Source organism: Chroicocephalus ridibundus, chromosome 10 (assembly GCF_963924245.1).
Source record: "Chroicocephalus ridibundus chromosome 10, bChrRid1.1, whole genome shotgun sequence".
NCBI classification, from domain to species: Eukaryota; Metazoa; Chordata; class Aves; order Charadriiformes; family Laridae; genus Chroicocephalus; species Chroicocephalus ridibundus.
In genome coordinates, this window is record NC_086293.1 from 19,430,102 (window position 1) to 19,440,467 (window position 10,366).

The 10,366-nt window shown below is 69.4% G+C and overlaps 1 protein-coding gene across 1 annotated transcript; it reads right to left on the minus strand.

Annotated features, from left to right (window-relative positions):
• Positions 1-141: 141 nt before the first annotated feature.
• LAMB2 (laminin subunit beta 2) lies at positions 142-10,355 on the minus strand. The gene is made up of 33 exons (XM_063348061.1): positions 10,163-10,355; positions 9,835-9,998; positions 9,622-9,757; positions 9,375-9,448; positions 9,074-9,262; positions 8,934-8,997; positions 7,873-8,075; positions 7,665-7,785; positions 7,168-7,356; positions 6,908-7,087; positions 6,723-6,835; positions 6,567-6,646; positions 6,353-6,488; positions 6,054-6,209; positions 5,837-5,964; positions 5,637-5,754; positions 5,331-5,523; positions 5,111-5,254; positions 4,754-4,985; positions 4,515-4,678; positions 4,211-4,435; positions 3,505-3,719; positions 3,322-3,418; positions 2,882-3,254; positions 2,626-2,810; positions 2,307-2,548; positions 2,036-2,239; positions 1,800-1,944; positions 1,245-1,452; positions 1,020-1,161; positions 736-912; positions 501-660; positions 142-399 (listed from the first exon to the last, which is right to left on the minus strand). Exons 1-33 carry the CDS (start codon positions 10,203-10,205, stop codon positions 263-265), a joined length of 5,337 nt encoding a protein of 1,778 aa, XP_063204131.1. The 5' UTR covers positions 10,206-10,355; the 3' UTR covers positions 142-262.
• Between the last annotated feature and the right edge of the window lie 11 nt (positions 10,356-10,366).

Genomic DNA, 10,366 nt, shown 5'->3' on the forward strand with positions numbered 1-10,366 from the left:
GCACCACCCACAGCCCCACAGCGTCCCACACCCAGGGGCTGGCAGCGAGCGGCTCCCACCCCGCGGGCTCGGGAGGCCACTGTGGGGACACCCGGGCGGAAACGGGGCCCCACGGCACGGGTCAGAGGCGGGGCAGGCTTGCTCTGTGACTTTATTCACGCAGGGTTTGCCCAGCACAGAGGCGGAGGCTGGGCAGCGGCAGGGTGGGCAGCGGGGGGGGGGGGGGGGCGACGGGGGGGCGCGTCCGGGCCCCTCCAGGGGCTCACTGGCAGGTGTTGTAGATCTGGACCTGCTGGTTGATGGTGGCCAGCACCTCCCTCATCCTGGCCTCCAGCCCACCCAGCTGCGCCGCTTTGGCGTCCAGCACCCGCTCGTTCCGCTCGTACGCCTCCTCCAAGGCTGTGGGGACAGGGGGGACATGGGTCAGCGGGGACAGGGGGTAGGCAGGTCAGCACGGCCCCCTGCCCCCGTCACCCCCGGACCCACCGCCCTAGCCTCACCTCGCAGCCGCTGCAGCTTGCCCTGGGCATCCTGCAGCAGACCAGCGGCCTCATCCCGCAGCTGCTGTGCCCGACTGCCTGCCTGCCGTGCGCCCTGCGCCCGGTGCTGCACCAGCTCCTGCGCCGTTCGGTAACGGTCCCGCAGCGGCCCCTCCAGCACCTGCCAGGCAGTGGGGCCGGTCAGTGGGACCCCCGCAGGACCCCCACCGGCCCCCGACAGCCCCTGCTCACTCACCTGCTTGGCCTCGCCAGCTCGGTCCCGTGCAACACTGGCTGCCTCTTGGGCACGTGTGGCCGCCAGGCTGTTGTTGGCACGTTTCACCTTCAGGGCGTCCATCTGTCCGTCTAGGAGCCCAATCCGCCCCATGGCGCCCGCCAGCTGCTGCTCTGCGCTCGCCGTCTGGTCCTGTATCTGGGGACCGGTGGCACGGGGGACAGGCACGGTCAGGGTGCCTGCATGGTAGAGACGGGACCCTGCCTGTCCCCATGGGGCTGAGGTCATGGGGACTGGGCCCTTACCGTGCCGAGGGCTCTCTCGGTATGCTGGATGTCACTGGTGGCATGGTGCAGCGCCTGCTCGGCCATGCCCTGGGCTCGCTGCGCCTCATCCAGCGCCTGCCGCACCGCCTCGGCTGTGCCCCGTACACCCTCTGCCCGCGACCTGCAGCCAGGGCAGCACGGCCTCAGCGCCAGCCCGGGCTGAGGTGCCCTGGGGGAGTGATGTCCCTACAGCCCCAGGCTCACCTGGCCCGCTGGGCGTCCTGCAGCAGCTGTCCTGCCTGGCGCACATCGCCGGCCGTCTGCTCCAGGATGGCATCCACGGTGGCCAGGCTGCGCACCCGGGCCTTGATCTCCTCGGCCAGGTGGTGGATCTGTGCCGGCGCGGCGGGGAGCGACAGCTCCAGCACCCGGCTGGCTACCACCTCGATGCTCTCGGGGTCAGCCCCCTCCTCTGTGGGCAGGAGCAGTCAGTGTGTCCCCTGCACCACCCCGGGGAGGAGGGGACAGGCAGACAGAGGAGCCATGGGGAGGGAGCATGGGGCAGGGTAGGGGATGGCTGGGGAGGCCTGGGATGGTCGGGGCAGGGCAGGGCAGGGCCCGTGCAACGCAGTGTGGGGCAGGGGCTGTGTGGTGCAGTGTGGTGCCAGGGCGGTGCAGTGCTGGGGACAGCCCACATGCAGTGCGGGGACCATGCAGTGCGGTGTGGGGTCGGTGCAGCGTGGTGCAGGTGCGGTGCAGGTGCAGAGCCACGCAGCGCCAGGCAGGGGCAGCCAGCCCCCCCAGCACGCTGGCACTCACGGCTCAGGAAGGCCTTGACGTGGCTGATGAGCTCCCGCAGCTCCTTGTTGGAGCTCTCCACGCGGGCCCTGGTCTGGTTTGCCTTGTCCAGAGCCGCCTGTGCCTGCAGACGGGCCTCATCCGCCTTCCCCTTGGCCTCTGCCACCTGAGCAGGGGCAGAGACACTCAGTGCCAGCCCCAAGGGCTTGGAGCACAGGTGTGCCACCCACTCCCACCAGCACCCATGTACCACGCACCTTGTGGGAGAGCTGGGCCACATCGCCAGCAGCCCGACGCAGCTCCTCCTGGGCATGGCGTGCCCGGTCCAGCGCGCTGTCAGCCGTGGACACAGCCCCACTGCAGCTCAGACCCCCGCAGCGCCGTCCCCCGTCCTCATCCCGGCACCCGGCTCCCCCGCAGGGGCTCTCGGCACAGGGCACGTCACCCGCTGCACCGCAGACCTGCAACGCAGCATGGGCTCGAGGCGGCTCCAGGATCCATCCCCCTGCTCCCCTCGCCACGTCCCACCTTCTCATTGAGCGAGTGCAGGCTCAGTGCCTGCGCCCTCGTTGCCAGGTCCATCAGCGCCCGCCGGCTGGCCGCGTTTTGGCGGTTGAAGTCGTCCCGACGGCTGGCCAGGAGCTGCTCAGTGCGGCGCCGGGTGGCTGCTGAGGTGCTGACGGGGCTGGGCATGGTGCGGGTGGAGGCGTCCGCCCGGCGCTCAGCCTCCTGCGACTCCCCGTGGGACTGGCGGATGCTGTCGTAGGCGCCTGGGGATGGCAGGGGAACCATCAGACCCCCACGCCATGGCCCTGCCACTCTGGCCTGGCTCAGCGGTGTGGCTCACCGAGGAAATTGGAGGTCTTGAGGGCATGCAGCCGCTGCTCCAGGTCCTGCAGGCTGTGGTTGAGGGCACGGGCACCCCGGTCCACCGCGCTCAGCACGTGGCTGGCATTGAAGTTGGCATCCTGGGTGGCTGTCAGCTCCCCCTCCAGCCGCGTCAGCCTCTCTGTTGCCTCCCCGATCTGCTGCCTGCAAGGCAAGGGGGTGACAACCCGCTCCTAGGGCCACCCCGGGAGCCGTGCCCCGTGCTGGGTGCTCACCGCAGCCCCTCCGTGGCATGCGTCAGGTGGGCAGCAGTGGCGGCGGTGGCATTGTGGGTAGCCACCACGTTACGCACGGTGGCCAGGCTCTCCTCCAGCTGCCGGAAGGTGCCCTCGAAGGCGCCGGCGGCCCCAGTGTGCTGCAGGAGGCTGGCCCGCTGCGCCAGTGCCCGGGTACGGGCGGCCAGGTCCTGCACCACCCGGTCCCAGTCGCCGAAGCAGGGGTGGCAGGGGTGGCAGGCAGGGAAAGCGCCGGCAAAGCCCCGGGCGCACTGGTCACAGCGGACTCCGGAGATGCCGGGACGGCAGTCACAGTGGCCGCTGCTGCGGTGGCACTGGGTGCTGGCGACGCCACGGGGGTCGCAGTCACAGGCTGTGGGGAGAGTGGGGTCAGGGTGTCGTGGGGCTCACCACGGACCCCCACCGGCACCGGCTCTCACCTCGACATTGCTGCCGTGGATCGCCCCAATGGTGCTCCTGGCAGTCAGCACAGGTCCGGCCCCCGAAGCCTGGCCGGCATGAGCACTGCCCTGTGAACTGAAAGACATGGCACGGCCAAGGCTGGCACTGCTGCAGCCCACCCCCATCCCCATCCCCCACCCTGCGCCCCGTCCCTGTCTCACCTGGTTGCAGGCGGGTGTCAGGGCGTGCTGGGGGTGGCAGGCACAGGGCTGGCAGCCCTGCCCGCTGCCCAGGTTCCAGAAGTTGGGGCTGCAGCGGTCGCAGCTCTGGCCCTCCACGTGGGGCAGGCAGTGGCACTGCCCGCTGCGCCCATCACACTGGCACTGCTGGGGCCCGCAGGTGCTGGGGTCGGTGCCCAGCGTGTTGCAGGAGCAACCTGGAACCAGACAGGTGCTGAGCAGGGATGGGGACAGGGACGGTATGGGGATGACACTGGGATAGAGATGGGATTGGGGGGTGCAGATGGTATGGGGACGGTGATGGGTGAGCGTGGAGGCAGGATGGAGACAGGGATTGGGCAGGGATGAGGTGGGGACTGAACAGAGATGGGATGGGAACAGCATGTGGACCACTGATAGAGATGGGATGGAGATGGGACTGGGAGAGGGCCATGATTAGGATAGAGATGGGATGGCGACAGAGTTTGCAGGAGGGTGGGATTGCAATGGGGACAGGAATGGGCATGAGATGAAGATATAGATGCGCTAAGTTGGCTGCAGGGACAAGGATGGGCCACAGTGCCAGGGCTGGGCTTCAGGGACCCTGCAGCGCTGTGCAGGAGCAAGGGCAGCCATGGGTGTGCATGGTCCCCAGAGACTTGCGGAGTCCTGGAGGCAAGTCTCTCTCAGCGTGGCCGTGAGTACTCACGCCTGCAGCTGTGCCGCGTGGCATCCCCATAGTAGCCGGGCTGGCACTCGGCACAGTGGGGCCCTGCCGTGTTGTAGAGGCAGCGCAGGCAGTGTCCCGTGCGCCGGTCGCATGCCTCCGGGTCCGTCATGTCAATGTTATCATGGCACTGGCAGGGCAGGCAGCGTCCACCGGGCTGCAGCGGGTCTCCGTAGTACCCGGGGGCACACTCATCACAGCGGGGACCTGCCGGCACAGAATGCTGGGCAGTGCCCGGGGATGGGGGACCCCTGAGGGCACCGAGTGTGCTGCGGCGGGCACCCACCTGTGTACCCAGGGCTGCAGTGGCAGACGACCTGCCGGGAGTGGCTGTCCTGGTAGCAGGAGGCGGCGAAATGGCGGAGGCTGCTGGGCCCCTCGGGACAGGGGCACGGCCGGCAGTGCTGCCCGGAGCCCAGCGCCGGGTTCCCAAAATGCCCAGCCACACACCTGCGGGCAGGCGGTCAGTGGGGGACAGGGTGGCCGGCAGCACCCTGCCCTGGTCCAGGTGTGCACCCCACTTACCTCTGGCACCTCTCGCCGTCCGTGTGGTCGCGGCAGCGCAGGCAGCTGCCCGTCTGGGGGTCACACTCCTCAGCATGCCCGTTGCACTGGCAGGGCCGGCAGGCAGGGAAGCCCCAGTGGCCGGGCTGGCAGCGGTCGCAGCGTGGCCCGTGGGCACCCTCACGGCAGGAGCACTGTCCCGTGGTGCTGTCGCAGACAGTGCTCACCGAGCCCTCCCTGCTGCACTGGCACGCTGAAAGGCACAGCACCCATGGCATCTGCCCCTGGCATGTGGGGAGCATTCCTCCCCGGCCCCCCCAGCCGTGGAGTGCCCAGGCTCCTCTCCGGGCCAGGGTGGCACAGCCCCATGGCACTCACCTCGGCACCCACCGGGCCCAAAGCCAAAGGTTCCCGGGGAGCAGCGGTGGCAGCGCCGCCCCATGACGTTGGGTTTGCACCGGCACTGCCCACCCTGGGGCTGGCACTCGGCGCTGAGCGAGCCCTGGGGGTCGCAGAGGCAGGCTGCGGGCAGAGAGAGAGCGGGGTGAGCAGCGGTGGCCGCCGCAGGACACGGGACGGGGCACAGGGCTGTACTCACGCAGCGCCCCGTCGTGCAGGATGGCCGAGAGGCTGTGCAGGAGGCTGGAGCAGGGCTCAGCCACGGGCGAGGGCCCCGCGGCGTGGAAGGGCTGGGCGCAGCGGTACCGCTCAAAGGTCTGCCGGCGCTCCATGGAGCTGGGGTCACCCGCGATGAACATCTCCAGCGAGGAGTAACGGGGCATGAGCACCAGCTGGTGGGGGTGCAAGTCGGTGGGATGTCAGTCTCTACCTACGTCCCCTACAGCCGCACCCTGCCCCCGTGAAGGGTTGGTGTCCCCTGTCCCGCTGCCCGGCCGCCCCTCACCGAATCGATGAGCACACTGGCGGTGGGATCCTGCCGAGTAGTGGCACAGCCCAGCTCCAGGCGGAGGGTGTAGGAGACGCCTCGCTCCAGGCAGATGGGCTGGGGCAGCACCACGTACCTGGGCGGGGGTAAAGCGGAGCATAGGCAGCCGGGTTTCTCCTGCGAGCCCCGGCGCAGCCCAGTCCCAGCAAGGCGCTCACCTGGCACCAGAGGGGAGGCTGGTGGAGAGCTGGTCATCAGCTGGGATGGTGTTTCCACAAGGGCTGCTGGCGGAGACGGGGCTGGGGCGCAGCACCCTCACCCTCACCTCCTGCCAGGGCTCTGGGTGCTGCCGGTGGAGAAGGAGCTGTGCCAAAAAGCCTCACCGGCTGGCGCTCCCCACCACCACCCGCCAGTTTAGCGATACACCCCGCTCACCTGGGGCTCATAGCGGATGATCACATCATACTCGGTGGAGAAGGGCACGTCGTTGACATGAAACTCCACCCAGCCGCCCTCCAGCATGCGGGCAAAGCCTGTTCCCGTCCATGAAGCTGGGTGGTCCGTGGGGGGCTCACGCTCCACCACCGAGCCCTGGTGCGAGGAGAGGTTGAGATGGGACCCTAAAAAATGCTTTGGCCGGCAGGCACCACTCTGCCAACTTGGGGACCTTCCAAAGAGCCACCCACTGCACTGCTCTCCCTGATGTGCCCCCCAGGGACACTTTTGTCCCTTACCTGATGCAGTCGAGCATCCTCAGCCTCGTAGGTGTAATGGTCCAGGTTGATGCGGTAGAAACCAGGCTCCACCTGGCTGCACTGCCGTCCCACCACGTGGCTGCGGCACTGGCACTGCCCCGTCTCCACGGTGCACCTGGTACCCCAGTGGCACTGTCAGCCCCGATGCCAGCAGTGATTGCCCCTCACCCCCTGCGTCCCTGCGAAGACTCACAGGTTGTTGCGGGCACCTCCCACATCGCAGTCGCAGGGCCGGCAACCCTGGAGGTCGTGGCTCAGCCCCCAGTGCTCAGGCTGTAGAAGGCAAGGGTGTCAGGGAGCCCCACGGTCCCCAGGCACCGTGCATGGTTCCCGGCACAGCCCCACTCACCAGGCACTGGTCGCAGTTGCGCCCGGTCACCAGCCTCTTGCAGAAGCACTCGCCACTGACAGGGTCACACCGGCTGCCCTCAGTCACCGTGCCGCGGGGGTCACACTGGCACCCTGCACGGAAAGTGGTGTCTGGAGGGGCCGAGCCACGTGCCCAACCCCAGTGGGTGCTGCCCCGGTACCTACGTTGGCAGCCCTGCGGGTTGGCAGCGCTGAGGCCAAAGAAGCCCGGTTTGCAGCGGTCGCAGCGGGGACCAGCCACGTGCTCCTTGCAGCGGCACTGCCCCGCAATCAGCCCCCGGGCTGGGTCATCGGCGCTGTCGCACAGCCCCCCATCCAGAGAGCCCTCGGGGTCACAGTCGCAGGCTGGGGACACAGGCAGGGTCATCACCCTGATTCCGCCCCCCGCTATCCCAGCCCCATGCCGCACACCCTCTGGCACCGACCTTGGCACACTGCGGGGTCCCGCAGGTCCTTGCTGGGGTCCTTGTAGTAGAAGGGCTTGCAGAGGTGGCAGCGGCGACCCATGGTGTTGTGCTGGCAGCCGTCGCACACAGCCCCGCTGGTGTTCCCCGTGGCCAGGTAGACGGCCATGTCGAAGTGGCATCGCCGCGAGTGCTCGTTGCAGTCGCAGCCTGCAGGGATGGCACCATGGCACGGCATGTGGCACCCCAACTCCCCGCCTGGCAGCACCCCCACTGCCAAACCTCCCCAGCCCTCACCCCCCCCTCACTCCGGTATGCAGCACCCCAACCCCAAACCCCCCCAAACCACAGCTGGCAACACACAAGACCCCCCAAAGCCACTCTGCAGGAGGCCACTCCCACCCAACCACATCCCAGCAGGCAGCACCCCAAAACCCCAGGCACAACGCAGCCTGCCAGCCCCGGCACCGGGATCTCCATGCCAGGAGACGGAGCTGGTGCCGGCGCGGGGCACTCACGGCGGCAGGCGTTGGTGCTGGAGCCCTCGGCTGGGCGCCAGGGCAGGTCGTGGTAGAAGTCCTCGCAGCGCTCGCAGTTCAGCCCCTGCGTGTGGTGCTTGCAGACGCAGCGCCCATGCACCTGCCGGGATGCCATGGTGAGGGGCTGCCGGACTGGGTAGTGAAGCCACCCAGCTCCAGCAGGGCATGCGGGGCCAGCTTGCCTTACCATGCCATCGGTGGTGGCCGGGGCCCCAGTGAGCGGGGCGCACTCGGAGGCGTGCCCGTAGCAGAAGCAGTTCCCACGCATCACCAGCTCGTAGAGCGCGTAGTAGTACTTCTCCCGGATCTCCCGCCGCGAGTCCAGCAGGTTGTCCCCCAGCGTGTGCAGCTTGGTGAGGTTCACTCGCAGGTTGGTGACGCGCAGCAGGTCTGGGACAGGGCAGAGACACGCGTTGGCACGGGGTGGCCAGGCTTGTCCATGCGTGGCTTGGCTCTGCCATGCATGGCTGGGCCGGGCTGCGCATGGCGTGGAGTGTCCGCGCAGGGCTGCACACCATTGGGCTGGGCTGCGCGTGGCTTTCCATGGCCTGGTTTATTGGCACTGGGCTGCATGTGGTTTGGCTCACACGCAGGTGGCTGCACGTGGCCAGGCCGGGCTGCGCGTAGCCGCGGCGGTTCAGCTCCCGTGCACCTGGTTGCACACAGTCAGGCTGTGCGGGGACCAGGACCCTGCAGGATCCCCCAGCAGACGCGGGCTGGGACCCCACCAGTGCAGCACAAGCGCCCTGGGAGAGGGCACCTTTCTGGGCAGTGGGGCACCCACTGCCACGGCTGTTCCCAGAGGATGGCTGTGCATGGTGGGCGCAGCCTGGGGGCCCCCCGGCAGAACGGGACTGCTCCCCTGAGGACTGCAGCTTCCCAGCAGCCCTGCCCTGCAGATTCCTCCACTCCTGCTCCCAGCCTAAATTTAGCCCTGGGTGATTTAACCCACTGCGTCCTGCGCCCGGCCTGACTCCTCAGCCCGCCACCGACCCCATCCCGCACAACCACCACCGCTCGGCACTGGGCTTGACTCCGGCAGGGCTCTGGCACAGCTGCCCCCTCCGCTCCCCCCGACGCAGCCCGACCTTTAGCTGCTTCCACAGGGGGAGCACAGGAGGGACTCGAGCCCCCGCAGGCTGGATCCTGCCCTGACCCCGCCGTGGGGCTCAGAGCAGGGAGAGAGCGGCCAAAATAGCTGCGCCCAAAATAGAGCAGCCAGGCGGGAGCCCGGGGCGGGCAACTCACTCTGGATGGCGGGGCTGTAGGGGTCCCGGATGGGGATGGCGGGGTCCAGCACCCGGTAGATCACCTGCGGGCGGAAGGCAGGGTGGTGAGGGGAGAGCGGCGGGTCCCCCGACCCTCCTGGGGCACCGCTGGGGCCTCACCTCCCCCTCGGTGGAGGGCTCGATGTCAGAGTAGCGGGACTCGCAGACAACGTCATCAATGCGGCGTGGGGGCCCACGGGGGACATGGGGGAAGGCGGTGGCACAGTCGTAGGCGAAGTAGCGGTAGACCTTCCAGCTGCGCCCGAAGTCGGCTGAGCGCTCCACCAGCATGGCCGCGGGGCGGAAGGTCTGCGGGACACCCAGATGGGACAGGGGCCGGCCATGCAGACCCCGCAGGCCCCATCCCAACCCGTCCCACCCCATCCCATCCTACCCCAGGAACCCACGTGCCAGGACCCACCTTGAAGGTCATGATGAGGTGGGTGAAGTGGAACTCGGCCTCCAGGTCCAGCTGGATGCTGACATGCTCCACGCCTGGGGATGGCACGTGTGACGGTGGGGAGCACCCACCCGCGGGTCCCCAGTGCTTGTCCCAGCCGCGGTCCAGGGGTGCGGCTGCAGCCGCTGGCTGAGTCACGCTTCCTCGGCGTGGGAGGAAGGGAAGGAGAGCCCCCCGGGACACCCTGCCGCCCCCACCCGCCGCTCACCATTCTCCGACTGCCACCAGGCTTTCTTGGGGCGTGGGGCGAAGGTGGTCACCACGTTCTCGATGCGGTGGCTGTTGGCGTTGGCGCGGGCATCGTAGGGCTGCCGCGAGTCGCAGACGAAGCACTTCTTCTCCTCCTGCAAGCGGGGGGCTCAGCGGTGTGTGTCCCCATCCCCGTCCCCATCCCGTCCCCCCCGGACCCCATCCGGCTCACCTGGAGGTGGCTGACGATGCAGTAGGGCTGGGGCCGGCGCAGCCCGCAGGTGGAGGTGGCACTCAAGCGGGGGGCTCGTCCCACCAGCAGGTCCCCGGTGGCCGGGTAGCAGCTGCCGCGGGCGCAGCCCTGGGGGGGGTCGGGGGCCTGGGCCCCCCCCAGCCCTGCGGGGCAGCGGGCGGCTGAGGGCGCTGGGGCCGGGGTGGGGGGGGGACGGACCGGGGCTCCCCCCCGCCGCCGCCCGAGGCCCCTTCCGCGGTCGCCCGGAAACAGGGCGCCGGGACCGGGCCGGACCCCGGCCCCCACCGCGCGGGGGGAGCGGACTCACCGGCCAGCAGCGGCAGCAGCAGGAGGGCGCCGGGGCTCCGCATCGCGGGGCGCAACCGGGGCGCGCAAAGAGGGCGCAAAGAAGGCGCAAAGGGGGGCGCTCGGCAGGTGCCCGACGGTCCCGTCCCCGCTCCCGCTCCGTTCCCGTCCCGTTCCGCCCCGCCGGTTCCCGTTCCCGTTCCCGTCCCCGTTCCCGTCCCTCCCT